Genomic DNA, 15,833 nt, shown 5'->3' on the forward strand with positions numbered 1-15,833 from the left:
TGTTTTTGTTTTTTGTTTGTTAGCATGTTAGTTCCCTGAAGGCAGGAAATTTAGTGATTCTTTCACTATGTCTTCCTGTGCCCAAAATAGGGGGCTGGTGCATGAGAAAAAGCGAATGAATATTCATGAATAAATCTGTTTTTAAAAAGCATGGGAATAAAATGTTCTGGACTCCAGAAACAGAAACAAACTAGTTTACCAGGTTTCCAGAAGGCCTTTTTTTTTTTTAAAAGGAGGCTAAATCCAGTAATGAATGGCTAATGGCCCTGTGCTACTACCCAAACCAGAGCTGGCTGGTGTATAGTATAAAGACCACAGGGAAGTTTTCTGAGATGCTGATTGTGTCAAGGTGAGAGAGAACATTAAAGGAGCAGGAATGTGTATGTTGGAATCACTCAACAAGTTACAAAAGGTCAACATTGTGCAATGTTATGGTTGGGAGTAATCAGCATGAAATACCCTTTACTAATTCTACATTAATTCACACACAGCAAAACTCCCCTTTACCAAGATGAACCTGCATATAAAACTCTCAAGAATTGTATTTATTTTAGTTGGAGGATTTAAATCAATTATGAATCTCCTATGTGAATACAGCTCAGGTATACAATGTCCAAGATTTCACAAACACAGAAGCTTTTGTAGTTTACTTGTTATTAAGGTAAATGGAGAATGTGTTTACTCACAATACTAAATTCTTCACACGTTCCACGGGAACCAAATGAAGAAGCTCAGAAGATTCTTCCAAACTCAGCAGAGTATTTACAGCTTGACAAAGAACAAACAAGTTTCCTAAACGCAGAAAAACAGGAGAAGCCACAGTACTTATTTCTTTGACACAGTAACTACCGGACATCTCATTTATCTGACACTTGCCATTTATACAAAATTAAGTTAAATTTGAGCCTTCTAAAGAATAATCCGTAAATGTCAGAATTTAACAGAAAGGAACTAAAAGAGAAGGCTCCAAGTTATATGTTAATTTTAGAGAAAAATATATTCAGAATTAGAGAATAAAAATGTATGGTCCATTAACTGAGATGAGGACGAAATTCAATGATTCCACCAACTGGCATTATCAAAATTAGAACTTAGGAGGAGAGAAGACTTGGACTTTTGAAAAGCTAAGACTATCTTTGTATAAAGCTCATGTTGATTTTATGTCTCCAATTTATAAGAAGTCACATATCCAATGGCTACTATCCATAATCCACTTAATTAATATTAATTATACATTCATTTAATCCTTGACCAGATGTTGGTAAGCTATGGCCAGCAAGCTAGCAAGTCAAATCTTGTAGGTAGTGTGTTTTTATATGGCTGGCAAGATAAGAATAATTATTTACATTTTTAAAGTTTGTTTTTAAACAAAAACCAAACAAAGAGAATATACCACAAATCTGAATGTGGCCCACAAAATCTAACGTATTTACTAACTAGTCCTCACGTGAACATTTTACCAAGCCCTGCTCTAGACTTGAGAACAGTGCTGCCCAACAGAACTTCCTGCAATGGTATGAATGTTCTTTCTTGGGCCAATAAGCAGCCACAGTCCAATATGGTAGCCACTTGTCATGTGTGACTGAGCACTTGAAGTGAGGTGAAGCTACCTTATTCTCCAATATGTCTGCTTAGTTCCCAACACAGAATATAGCACATTAATAGTTGAATGAATGAATGAATGAATGAATGACTGTTAGAAAAAAATACTGTGCTAGAATAAAACAAAATTCCTATGCTGTTCTCAGGCTAGTGAGGGGAGACGTACAAGCACACCCCAGGGAATGGTGTTTTGGGTAGGCGGCCACATTCCGCCTGGAAGAGCCACGAGGGCCTTCCTACAGGTGTTGTGCTTGAGCTGAGAAAGGTAAGAGAGAGTTCACCAAATGGCACAGACCTAGAGAGAACTCTAGGAAGGACGGCACGTCCAAGGGCAGCCAGAGAGTTGGGAAAGGAAGTGTGTTCCTAGGATCAGCAAAGGCCTGGAGCAGAAGGGGCAGCCTGGGCCTGGGAGACAGGGAACAAGACGCAGGCTGGGGCTCGGGTGGGGGTGTCTTATTTCTTTGACCTTTAGATTCAGCTTATGTTTAAACCGCCTTGATCTGGTCACCAGGTTATAAAGTACAAGTGCAACACCTCCTATTTGCCCTCCTTTTCCGTATTTATCACATAGGAGGTTATGCCAGAACACAATGTAGTATTATCCTCTGGCATCCTGTGGGTTTACAATGACTTTGGGTGTGTCAGAAAAGAAAGACAGGAATTGTTACTGACCTTTTCCAAAGCTCCCTCTGTCAACCGTCATGAAGAGTGACTCTATGAAGCATGTGACTAGGGGTATCACCTTCTCTTTCTCAAGGGGCCTATCCAAGAAATGGGGAGAAAAAGGGAAAAGTTCACACTGGCTTTTTCATGAAACGGCAGGGAATGGCTAATAAAGGTTTTCATCAGCATGCTAAGTATCTCTTTCAAAATAAAACACGGTGTATGTTCTCACCTAATATGAGGTAACACGACAAGGGCTGCCCAAGCACATGAGAGGAAGGTAGTGTCGTTATTTGGGGGTAACTGAATTACAGACAGAAGATGGTCCAATACTGGGATCTGTTCCTTTCCTCCCTTGGATCTGGTCTTCCTCAGCCTTACATAGGATCTGAAAGAAGAAGAAGAGATAAACAGGACAGAATGTAATCGCTCTTGCCTTAAGAAGCTGGATATAGAATTGGGCTCCTTTCCATGTGTGGAGCACTTGGGGAGAGGAGGGAACTGGTGGTGATGGGTGAATATACACAACCAAACAAATGTGTATCGCTTTCTGATTTTAGCGAAAGGCTTTTCAACCAAACTGGTTCTACTTTCTCCTATTTTTTCCATTTTAATTTGCTTCATAACTTAAAGGAAGTCTTTTCCAGTTTTAAGTATTATTTCTGAATTTTGTGCTGATGCACATATTTTTAAGAACTGGAGAGGTAAGTTTATTGGAATAAACTGACAAACTGACTTCCACCATCCTCTTTCCTTTTTATATTTTATTGATTTTTTTACAGAGAGGAAGGGAGAGGGATAGAGAGTTAGAAACATCGATGAGAGAGAAACATCGATCAGCTGCCTCCTGCACACCCCCCACTGGGGATGTGCCCGCAACCAAGATACATACCCTTGACCGAATCGAACCTGGAACCCTTCAGTCCGCAGGCTGAGGCTCTATCCACTGAGCCAAACCAGTTAGGGCCTCTTTCCTTTTTGATATAAGTTTACTACAGTTCCCCTCTCTCCCCACAACTTACTTGCAGTTTTGCTAGAAAATTCCATAAATAAACAATTCATACGTGTTTTTTTTATATATATATATATTTTATTGATTTTTTACAGAGAGGAAGGGAGAGGGATAGAGAGTTAGAAACATCAATGAGAGAAACATCGATCAGCTGCCTCCTGCACACCCCCCACTGGGGACGTGCCTGCAACCAAGGTACATGCCCTTGACCGGAATCGAACCCGGGACCTTTCAGTCCGCAGGCCGACGCTCTATCCACTGAGCCAAACCGGTTTTGGCAAACAATTCATACGTTTTAAATAGAGTGCTGTTCGCAGGAGTGTGATGAAGTCTCGCACCGACCGCCCAGGGTGTGACTCATTCCTTTGTCCAGCTTCTCCACACTGCTACCTGCCCGTTAGTCTCTATCAGATAGCACCATGCTTGTGTTCGGTGACCCTTATTTTACTTAATAATGGCCCCAAAGCACAAGGGTAGTGATGCTGGCAACTCTGATATGTCAAAGAGAAGCTGTTAAGTGCTTCCTTAAAGTGAGAAAAATGAGTGTTGCCTGTATGTAAAGAAAAAACATAATATATATAGGGTTTGGTACTATCCAAGATTTCAGGCATCCATTGGGGACTTGGAACAATGTATCCTTTGCTGATAAGGGGGTGGGGGGGTGGGAGGTACTATACTTCACAAATGTAGAACAACGTCGCAAAGTTCTCGTAGTGAATCTGACAAATGTTACTAAAATGATTATGATTTAGAAGTAATTTTCTCTGCTGCTTTAATACAATAAATGGTCACTCAATGATGTTTTCTGATATGACATTCAGTTTTAAGTACTACTTTGGCACTATTCTTGTTAGCCTCTTTTTATTTTTGTCAATGAACTATACCTCTGTCCTCTTTAAAAAAAAAAATCTAATCTAAAGTAAAAGCATAAAAACCTGTAAAATGATGTTTTTATAATTAATCCACCATGACCAGTTTGCTTAGCTTGTTTTTCAACAGAAGTAGAATATCAGGTTTTTATTCCTTATCATTAAAAGTAATCAAAAAGTTGCATTCCCTTTTGTGTCATACTTATCAGGATACTGAATGTTTGGAAATTCTGATAATTTCATGGGCAATTTCTAAAAATCACTACCCCTTGATATATAGCCTGTCAAGTCCTAACCATGACTGAACAAACTGCAAAAACCTTACAAATAGCTTTCAAAAAGTGCATCTTTAGTTGGCATGCCATTCCCTTGTTTCGTCACACCTGCCAATGAGCTCCTCCAATACAATCCACACCCCTTACCTCGTTCTGTGAAGTCCTAAGTGATCTGACCCTTGTCTATTTCTCACTTCCTCATTCCACTCTCCTAGCTCAATGCTCCCTATCCACACAGGCTTGCTTTTTGTTCCTCACACACACTGGGGCTATTCCTGTCCCAGAGCCTTCTCACACTCTTCCCTCTGCCTGGAGAGCCTTCCTTGACCAGGCTGGCTCCTCCCATAGTTACAATGGACCCAAAAGTCCCCTCTCTAGAGAAAGTCCAGCTTCTCCACTCACTCTCCCTCGCAACACCCTTTTTTCTTTTCATTTTACCACTATCTAAATTTATTTTGTGTCCCTGCCTCACATACTACCCCCACCCCAAGAATGTCATCTTCTCAAAAGAAGGAACCTTTTTCTCTTTCATTGTTATGCCCCAGAACAGTGCCTGATACAATAAATATCTGTCAAATGACAGAATAAGTTCATCTTCCAAAGAGTCTTTTTACATCTATCATCTCTTTTTATTCTCACAACAAGTCTGTGAATGGGTGGATGGGTGACTGAACATTCGCATCTGGCTTATTTCTGTGGAGGTGGCAGAAGGAGGTTTCCTTGGAGAAAAGAACACAGAAGCTGTGGCGCTTGCCTCACGTTAGTCACCATGCCTCCATTAATGTTTTTATACTTTTCATGCCACGTTCTAAGAAGGATGTGAGAAGGCTGAGCCGGAGGGTGAGCAGGTCTGACTTGCGGCCTCAGTGGCGCCCTTGGTCTCACCTCAGGGAAGCGAACAACGCAGCTGGCTCCCCCTGCCCAGAACCCACAGTCCTGGCCATTTGTAAGGAATTTGCCTGTTGGGGATTGGCTTGGTGTTGCAAAATCAAGAGAAAAGTTCCAACGGAATAATTCTACAGAGGTTATTCAGTACCCATTCCTTAGGAATCAGAGCTGGGCAAAGTGAAAAAACCAACAGGACCCTATTGGTATGCTTTGAAAGAGAAGCTCCTTTTAAAATCGGTATATGAGCAACACGTGAAAAAGATGGGTTCCTTCAGAATCTCATGCTCATCAGACTCAAAACCTAACTCTGCTGTGTGATTGTGGGGACAATGACACCAACTCAAGGGACGCTACAATGCCTCAAAGCTGATTACTCAGCACAAACTCAAGGAACGCAGCAACAGGTCTAAGTAATCCTAAAGAAAGAAGAAAATGTTTTATTCCTATGTATTCCAATGCATAATTTCTAGAAGCACACCCACTCGAACTACTTGAAAAATGATAAGCAGAATCCTTTCACTTACATGTAAAACTGTTTTCAAGTTCCAAAGAGTATGCATTGCTTTTAATAGAATTAAGAAAGTAATCCATGGCCTTTAACAATGCAAAGGTATATGATCTAAGTGCTAAGTCACTTCTTTCTTCCTCTTGCCAGCCTCGTGATGTAAACAAAGTTAACAGTTTGTGGAGATGTCAATTCTCCCCAAACTGATCTATAGATTTAATGCAATTCCAAACAAAATCCCAGAAGGGTTTTTTCCTTTCTTTTTTTTTTTTGTAAACAAACAAATTTCTTCTAAAAGTTCTATAGAAAGGCAAAGGAACAGGAATAACTGAAACAATTTTGAAAAAGAATAAAGAAGAATATTTTTTCACGATATTAAGTCTTATTTTAGAGCTATAGTAACAAGACAGTGTGGTAGTAGCCTAGAATAGACACATAAGTCAATGGGACAAAACAGAGAACCCAGAAATAGACCCACACATTTACACCCAACTGATTTTTGACAAAAGTGCAAAAGCAATTCTATGAAGAAGAAAAGCTTTTTCAACAAATGTTGTCAGACCAATGGACAGCCGTAGGCAAAAAAAGAATCTTGGGTGAGGCCACGCGACCCTGGGTCTGGGAGAGGCCACGCGCCCCTGGGTCCGGGTGAGGCCAAGTGCCCCTGGGTCCGGGGGAAGCTAGATCCCGGGTCCGGGCGAGGCCGTGTGCCCCTGGATCCGGGTGAGGCTGGGTCCCGGGTCCGGGTGAGGCCGTGGGCCCCTGGATCCGGGTGAAGCCGTGCCCCTGGGTCAGGCCGAGACCAAACCAGAGGGAGTCGGACCTGCATTACCACCATTTGTCCACCATCCAGAGCTGAGGGGTCAGTGCCGACATGTACTCATAAGGAACTGGTGGACATTGATATTGGGTCTCAAAAGAACTGTTGGTCCAGAAAGAAACTCACTACAGACTGATTCATTTGCCTGTCAGCGTAACTATTATTGCTCGTCGCACATCCAATTCTTATAAGTATATCTCTAGTGACACATGATTTCGCTCATCTAGGGGAAATGATGAACAACATAGACTGATGAACAAGAACAGAACCAGAAACAAGGAGGCATCGATCGGACTATCGGGCCTCAGAGGGAGGATAGGGGAGGGTAGGGGGAGGGGGGAGAGATCAACCAAAGGTCTTGTGTGCATGCATATGAGCCTAACCAATGGTTAAGTTCAACAGGGGGTTGGGGCATCCGTGGGGAGGGGTGTGGGTTGGGAATGGGGGGATGAGGACAAATATGTGACACCTTAATCAATAAAGAAATTTAAAAAAAAAAAAAGAATCTTGACCAAAACCTCCTACCTTATATAAAAATTAACTCAAAATGGATCATGGACTTAAATGTATAACATAAAACTATAAAACTTTTAGAAAAATAGGAGAAAATATTTGGAAACTACAGCTAGGCAAGGAGTTCTTAAGAGCTGACATCAAAAACATTTTCCATAAAAGCAGAAATTGATAAACTGGAACTTATCAAAATTTAGAACTTTGCTCTTTGAAAAATCTTTAAGCAAAGAAAGGCAAGCTATAGATTGGGAGAGAAATATTTGCAAACCACATATCTGATGAAAGGACTTGTATCTAAAAAATATGCAGCACTCTCAAAACTAGTGGTAAAGCAAGAAACAAGAGTTAGAAAATGGGTCAGGAAAAGGAACAGATATTTCACTATGGAGACTATGTGGATGACAGATATGCACATGAAAAGATGTTAAACATCATCAGCCATCAGGAAACTGCAAGTTAAAACTACATGAGACATCACTATATCCTATTACGCTGGTAAAAACAAAGAACAGTGACACCGTGCAGTGCTGATGAGGATGCAGAGAGGCTGGGTCGCTCACACTGTGTGGGGAACAGGAAGTGGCACAGCCCTTCTGGACAACCACGTGGCAGGTTCTTATAAAACCAAATATGCACATACCACACAACCCAAGTTCACTTTTGGGCATTTATCTCAGAGAAACAAAAAGTATGTACAGGAATGTTCATAACAGCTTATTCATAATAGCCAAAAGCTAGACATGACCTAAACGTCTTTCAGCGAGTGAATGATTAAACAATACTATTCAGCAATAAGCATGTGAAATGACGTTTGACATAAAAAGGAATGGATTACTGACACAACTTGGATGGATTTCAAGGGAATTGTGTTGAATGAAAAGAGCCAATCTCAAAAGGTATATTGTACAATTTCATTTATATAATATTCTTAAAATGACAAAATTACAAAAATAGAGGATAGATTAGTAGTTCCCAGGGGGTAGAGATGGAGTGGGGAGAAGGGTGAGGGTGGCTATTAGAAGGTAGCACAAAAGATCGGTGTAGTGATGGAACAGCTCTGTATCTTGACCCTGGTGGTGGTTACGACTACACACGTGATAAAACTGCACAGAACTTGTATCCATTTACATACGCATGTAGAGACAAGTGCATGTAAAACTAGTAACTCTGAGTAAGGTGGGTGCAAGGTCAAGTCTTTGATGTCAAGTCTAAGAACTTTGCCTAGTCGTAGGTCTCAAACATTATAAAAATGGAATTGTGTATTGCACCAATGCCAATTTTCTAGTTGTGATATTGCAGTGAACTTATGTAAGATGTTACCACTGGGAAAAATTGGGTGAAGAGTATATGGAACCTCTCTGAAATATTTCTTGCAACTGTATGTGAATGTATTTTAAAACAGGTTAAAAAATTTTAGTCACATCTTTTACTTACCATCCTCCAGACATTGTGTATCTTCCATGTGTTTTCCTATGCTTACCTACACTTTTTGTTTTAGCTTTGCAAAATGGATATTTCACAAATATTCTTGCTTTTTCCTCATCACAACATATCATGAACATCTTTCTAGTTAATACATACAGATCTTCATTTTTTTATGGCATTGTTATTGCATTATTTTTACCAACAATAAAGGGAATAAAGACGTAGAACTTACTCCACTGTTTGTGGTGAGAAAACCAGAGGGTACCTCTCAATTGCCATCGAGCCAGCAGTGGGAGGTGCAGCTTTGTTCAGAATGAGCTTGGCCAAAATGGCCAGAGCTTCATCTTTGACTGCAGTGTCATCAATCAAGAAGCAGTTCTCAATATATAAGAGAAAGCTGGGTAGAAAAAGCTAAAAATAAGAAAGAAAAATCACACTTATTAACAGATACAAATTTCAGAACATCTAAGGAAAAGAAGAGTCTAATACTTCTACAGAGAAAAAAAAAATCATAACCAAGAATCAGGACCCATGATGGCATCAGAACTCTCCACAGGAACAATGGGAGCCAGAAGACAATGGAGTGATGCCTGAAAAATTGAGGGAAAATGACAATCTAGAATTCTATACCCAGCCTACTAGCAATATAGTGTGAAGAAAGAATAAAGACATCTTCTGATGTACTAAATCTCAAAATTTTACTTCCATTAACCTCTGAAGAATGTTCATCAAAATAAGAGAGTAAACTATAACACAAGAAAAATGTGGGATCTAGGAAACAAGAGAAAAGAAAAGGATGCTCTAGTCTGACATTTGTGCAGTGGGCTAAAAAAACAACACAGTCAGACTAGAACTGCTCCAGGAGGAATGTCTCCAGAAAAGGTGGGGATTATCTGACTACCTATCTGAACTGCTAGATTATCTGACCAAGTGTCATGTGAAAAGCATTCTACAATGCTGTTGGAAAACAGACTCACTGACCAGCTATTCAAAGAAAACAATTTCCAGTTTTTAAAGAATGAAGCAATTTCAGGAAAAATGTGAAGGTATACAAGAAAGGAATATAATTATAGAATACTCCTTTTCTTTTTTTAATATATTTTATTGATTTTTTACAGAGAGGAAAGGAGAGGGATAGAGAGCTAGAAACATCAACCAGCTGCCTCCTGCACACCCCCCACTGGGGATGTGCCTGCAACCAATGTACATGCCCTTGACCGGAATCGAACCTGGGACCCTTCAGTCCGCAGACTGACGCTCTATCCACTGAGCCAAACCGGTTTCGGCAGAATACTCCTTTTTAAATAAGAGTGAAATATATGGTGAATATGAACTCAGCCAAAATTTGTGATATAACTCCATTAAGATGAGAGGCGTAAAAGAACCATAATTCATCTACCATAGGAGGAAGTCTATAGATGAGGGCTAAAACAAATGCATAGAAGAAAAGCAACAAATTCAGATGATTTAAAAATATAAAGTAAACACCAGAAAAAAATACCTAAACTCATTAGATGGTTTGCTTCGTGTAAGATGGGAGTGGAAAACAAGTGACTGCCTTTAGCCCTGTTTGACTTTAAATTTTAAACACCATAGAGTACTCTGATAAAGATAACATTTTTTTAAAAAGACAAAAGGGAACAGGGAAGAAGGAAAATATGCAGTTACTAAAAAAAATTAAAAATAAAAAAGCCAGATAAAGGACACTCACTGGGCAGGAAGGAACAGAGCTGGTATGTGTACAAAGACTTTTTTTTCTTTGAGACAAAGGATTATATTATTAAAGACTAAAGGGAAAATGAGAGAACAGATACAGAGATGGGTTTCCATGAAGTATTCAAGGAGTGGCAAATGTTTGATGGGAGTGAGAGGAAAGGGATAAAATAAACTCAGGATTTGATGAGAAAGATTTCGACTTCATTCCATCAGGATCTATTCTGTAGCAATGAAATCAATTCGCAACAACCCAACAAGGCAAAGTGTTTTAGAAACTATTTTCTATGCTTCAAATTCACATGAAAGTCTCTGAAACTGCCCCCCCCCCCTGCCGCCCAATTTTACCACATGGTTTTTTAACTCCCAAAAGGATTATTAACCCTTTGCACTCGCTTGCTTTTTTCTCGATTCCTTTATTCTAATGCTAACCGTGTCGAGTCACACTCGACATTCCGAGTGCAAAAGGTTCAAAAACAAGTTGGTTCCTGGAACTAATATAACATTGAATGTCAACTGTAATTAAAAAAATAAAAACAATTTAAATGCCTTAGCATATGGAATAAAATTTATCTGTGAACTAAAATTAGAATCATTTAAAATATATACATATATGAATACAAACATGCAATACATACTCTGTTCCTTTAAAAAAAAAAGCAAATAAAAATCACAGGATTTTAAATTTATTTTACTATAACTGATTTAAAACAAAACAAATGGAAACATAGTATCTTCCTCACCTGCTCAAATTGCTTCATAGCAAACATGACTTCAGAAAAGTCCAAAATTAAACGTCTTTCAAATTGGCTCTCAAAAGTCTGTGAACCACAAATAAAAAAAAATTTTAATATAAGTACACAGGGAGTACTTTCCCCATTCCTGGAAAAAACAAACAAACAAACAAACAAAAACTTCCAAAACGTTCAAGGTCCTCCACTTGCAAGCAGAAAGTGGTGGGATGCTCAATACAAGTTGATACAGTCACTCGAGGTGAAAAGAACTTGACTGCCGAGTCTGCGGTTGTGAGAGGGACACACCCAGTGGGAGACAAAGGCAGAGGCCCCTCGGGAAAGCAGCTGGAGTAATTCTGTCCCCTGCAACTCACACAGACGTGAAGGGCTCTGCGTTTCTAGTGGACACAGGGCTCTGCCAGAGCTGCTCCATTCTCTCCAGCTACAGAGAATTACACAGGAGCCAGCAGCACGATTTAAACTTTCCTCTGTACTTTCTACTGTGCACACGAAGCTAGGAAGAACCTAACTGATCTATTTGCAATCCCACTTCCCTCCAATCCATCTTCTAAACTCACTCAAATGCAAATTTCATCAAATCATGTCCCTGCTTAGTTTTTCCAGGTCCCTTCAACACTTGCAGGATAACATCCAACCTAACTTTTCAAAGCCAAGCAGAGCCTTGCTGACATGACGTACATTACACTTCCTCATGTGTCCATGTGCCTCAACGTCATACATTTTTTAACACAGCTTTGCTGTTTCCTCTCCTAGAGTTTTCAACCCCTCCTCTGACTGGCAGACTGCTATTAACCTTCAAGGACTACCCCAAATACAAGTCCTTTGAAAAGCAATCTCCGTCCCTCAACCCCAGACAAAACTAACCATTATGTTTCTATATGACATCAATAGATTAGTTTGACAAATTGTAATGACTAACTCTCAGAGCACCATTCCCTATCAAAAATCATAGGCACCATAGTGTCCTCTGTGAAATCTAGTCCATACCCAGTGCAATGTAGGCTATATATATTTGGTGAACATTTGCCGAACAGATTTAGCTTTTATCACACTATCTTTTCCTTATTATAGCGTGCAATTTAAAGATTATTAAGATTATAAATTCCCAGAAGGCAGAGCCTTTGCCATGATTCATTTATATTCCCCAGGAGGCTTGTGCAATGATAAAACATATTATTAACCACTCAATTAAGCTGAAGTAAATTACTTTTTCTATAGTTTCTTTGATGAGGGTCTCTGGCAAGGCAACATTTTCGCCTAGGATCAGAGCAGAAATTACATCCAAGAGGGTCTCCCGGCAAGATGTGGAGAGATGGGCTATTTGTAATGTTTGAGACAATACCTAAAAGTAAAAGAAAAAACAATGTGTACTTAGCAATCAGCTTTTAATGATAAACTCTAAGCAAATTAATTTGAGAACTCACTTTACAAACATCAATAGGCTTGGTTATCTTTGATCCATTCCCATGTTTTACAAGTATCAGATATGTTTCTAACAACCTTTTAATCTGTTCAGAACTTTCACCACAGTTAGTTTGGGTTACTTTTGTATGTAGATCCAGGAGAGACTCCTGCAAACAAAAAATTTTAATTTAAAAGAGAGAATATTTAACAGAGAGAATAACTATAAAATATCCAACTGATCTGTTAACCAAATAATGAAAATACTGTGTGAAGCATTCAAAAATTTCACTTACTTTTGCTCTGAGAAAAAAAGGGACACATTTACTGGGAGTCACTAAGGACAATAACAGCTAACATTTCTGAGTACATGGTTGTTAAGCTCCTCATAAGTATTTCCTCACAATCCACATGGCAACCATGAAGGAGAAAAAAAGGATTACCCCACTTACTAGATGAAAAGATGGGGGAATAGAGACATAAATAACTTTCCCAGGTCATCCTAAATAATAAAAGGCTAATATGCAAATTGTCCCCTCGACCAGGAGTTCGACTGGGAGTTTGACCAGGGGGTGGGGTCAGCCGGCCAACCTCCCATGTCCCCTCACCCCACAGGCCTGGCCAATCACCGGATGGGGCAGGCCAGCCAGACCCCACCAGTGCACAAATTTGTGCATCGGGCTTCTAGTACTAACAATAAGCGACAAGGCCAAGATTTAAATACAGGCAGTCTGGCTGAAAAGCTTGCTTTCTTAATCACTATGCCCTACTGCATCTCAAAGTATCAAATCAAATCAAAATAGTACAGGAGGTTGAGGGAAGGAAAATTCCAATAAGTGTATAAAAGTATAAGGGCAATTATGAAATACAGTTTCCAGGAGTGGTCTGCTAAACAAGCAAGAATAATCAACTCTTGGACTCCTTATTACATACAAGTCCTGAAAAATTAGAACTTACTTGCAAACATTCAAAAAATATACCAAAATGTTCCTTGTAGATGTAGAAAGCAGTGGATTTGGCCATATTTTTTAGTGCTTCTCCAACTAAAATCCATGGCAGTTGAGTTTCTGTTTCAGTAACTGGTCCTAGCTTTTGCAAAATTAGCTTCACTGCCTGTGGGAATTCAAGAGTCATTAAAATAAACATGTAAACCTTCATTTTTAAGTATTACACTGTGATTTCCCACTCTGATTATATTAGTCACTTTAAAATTGAATCTAGAACTAATCAAGGATATTTGAGGGTTAACTGTCTTAAAAGGAATTTTCTAACTAGGATGGGAATTTCATCATCCAGCTGCCCCCACACACCCACTTTTGCTCATTAATCAATTGATGTTACTAGGATTCGGGATGAAGAAGAGAGCAATGATCTTGCAAGTAAAAATACCTAGTGATCCAGAGCCTACATTAGGTAAATACTGCTATCAAAGCCTTAATGCTCCCCATTTAATGCTATTTATTCTCGGCAGTCTTCTGTCCATCATTTCAGTAAATCTTTTTTGTTTTCTTTTCAACCCCTTTCACAGAGACTGAAAGTTTTCCTCCCGGCTATTTACCTTTCCTGTACAGGAGTGAAACATATTTCTCACTCCTTTGCACATTTCAAAGAGCAACTGTCCAACTCCTTCTACCTTTTCCGGATGTTCATCAAGATCAAGAAACATTAAATTGAAAAGTGAGTTTTTATCAGAGACCTAAAACAAAAATGTAAATGGAAAATTGTATTTAAAACACAAACATCCAAATAAAGAAATTTTACTCATTATTCTACAGATTTATATTTAACCCTTTGCACTCGCTTGCTTTTTTCTCGATTCCTGCTACTGATGCTAACCGTGTCAAGTCACACTCGACATCCGAGTGCAAAAGGTTAAATATAATTAGGACAAAATTCTAGGAACAGACACTTGTAATGATCTCAAACTACTATAATAGCATACTAACACTTATAACATCACACAAGAGTAATTCATTGGTGTAAGGGATGTAACCAAGAAAAACTAGATAAGGGAACATTCTTTTATAGAAAATCATTTTATGAGTATAAAAGACATTTAATATCAATGTTTTTGTTTTTAAAACCAATACAACTGACACTATGCAATCAGTTTCTTCCAGGAAATCCTTATAAAAATTCCTGTTAATCTCACTGTTCATGTATTTACTGGCTTGAATTAGGTGGCACTTTTAAACACACATACACACACACAGACAGAGAGTGAAAACTACCAAAAGCCTAAATAACAACAAAAGTATGACCCAAATTATTTCACATTAGTGAGAAGACTAAACCTATGGTGATATAAACTCAAAATACTTATGGGGTGTGTGTGTGTATACATAGATAGACACATATACACACACATATATAAACACATATACATATATATAATTATTCCATAATAACTACATTATAAAAGATATCAGGCTTTTGTACATCAGGTTCTTGAGAATTAATGAGCAATAAACATAAAATATCAGACTAACCTTTCTCATCAAAAAAGTAAAGCTTTCAGCAGCAAAATTTCTTATATGTAGTTTTTTATGAGCCAGGAGTGTACTATACATCCTATAAATGAGAAAAAAAAGTTTAATAATTATAATTTTAATAAAGATGAGCTAAATGCCAACTATAAATCCAACTAACATTGAACTAGGTATGAAAGGAATATGTAGCAGGCATAAAACAAAAAGTTTAAAATCTCATTTGATTACCAAGACACCCACCCACACGCTGGAACAGAAGACTGTAGGTCACAGAAATTAAGAAGCAAGGATTGGTGGTACTGGACTTACAGGGAGGACTCCATAAAAAGTTGAAACTTGTAGTGAGCCCTGAACAAGAAGAATTCAGGTGAATACCAAAGTGCATATCACCAGAGATAAAAGCAAGATCAAAGACAGAGTTTGCAGAAATAATCATGGTCAAGAGATAACAAGGAGGCGTCTGCCAGTCGGGGCAGGCAGTTGCAGATAAAGCCTCCCAGTAAACAGGTGGCTCTGAATACCAAGCAGAAGAGTTTGGACTCTAGCTTACATTCATGTAGGCACTCCCTCTGTTACTTTCCTCAGCACAACTCTGTAGCGTAGGGAGTATTAATATGCCCATTCTACAGATAATGAAATTGAGGCCCAAAGCCTAATCAACCTGCTCAAGGTCAGAGAGTCGTGTAGCTATAACTAGTTATTTGTATAATCACTGCTTAAGTTGGTCTTCCTAATGACAGAAAGGCATCTTTGCATATCCCTATTACCTAACGGTTCCGTGCTCATAGCAGGTACTAATATTGGCTGAAAAAGAAATGATTATTTTCAGAAAGACTCATTTGGCAGCAATATACGGGATGAAATAAAGGAAGGAAGAAGAGCCTGGCACTCCAAGTAGAAAGC

General features: G+C 38.9%; 1 protein-coding gene across 1 annotated transcript in view; it reads right to left on the reverse strand.

Moving 5' to 3' along the window:
• Positions 1–15,833, reverse strand: part of UTP20 (UTP20 small subunit processome component) — a 91,845-nt gene that overhangs the window by 68,341 nt on the left and 7,671 nt on the right. Inside the window, exons 6-15 of the mRNA XM_079773390.1 lie at positions 14,931–15,012; positions 14,000–14,137; positions 13,399–13,554; positions 12,465–12,611; positions 12,248–12,382; positions 11,029–11,106; positions 8,805–8,983; positions 2,498–2,653; positions 2,275–2,363; positions 687–792 (exon numbers count right to left, since the gene is read on the reverse strand). Coding sequence (XP_079629516.1) covers positions 687–792; positions 2,275–2,363; positions 2,498–2,653; positions 8,805–8,983; positions 11,029–11,106; positions 12,248–12,382; positions 12,465–12,611; positions 13,399–13,554; positions 14,000–14,137; positions 14,931–15,012 — 1,266 coding nt within the window. The remainder of the gene's footprint in view (positions 1–686; positions 793–2,274; positions 2,364–2,497; positions 2,654–8,804; positions 8,984–11,028; positions 11,107–12,247; positions 12,383–12,464; positions 12,612–13,398; positions 13,555–13,999; positions 14,138–14,930; positions 15,013–15,833) is intronic.

Source organism: Cnephaeus nilssonii (assembly GCF_951640355.1).
Source record: "Cnephaeus nilssonii genome assembly, chromosome: 6".
NCBI classification, from domain to species: Eukaryota; Metazoa; Chordata; class Mammalia; order Chiroptera; family Vespertilionidae; genus Cnephaeus; species Cnephaeus nilssonii.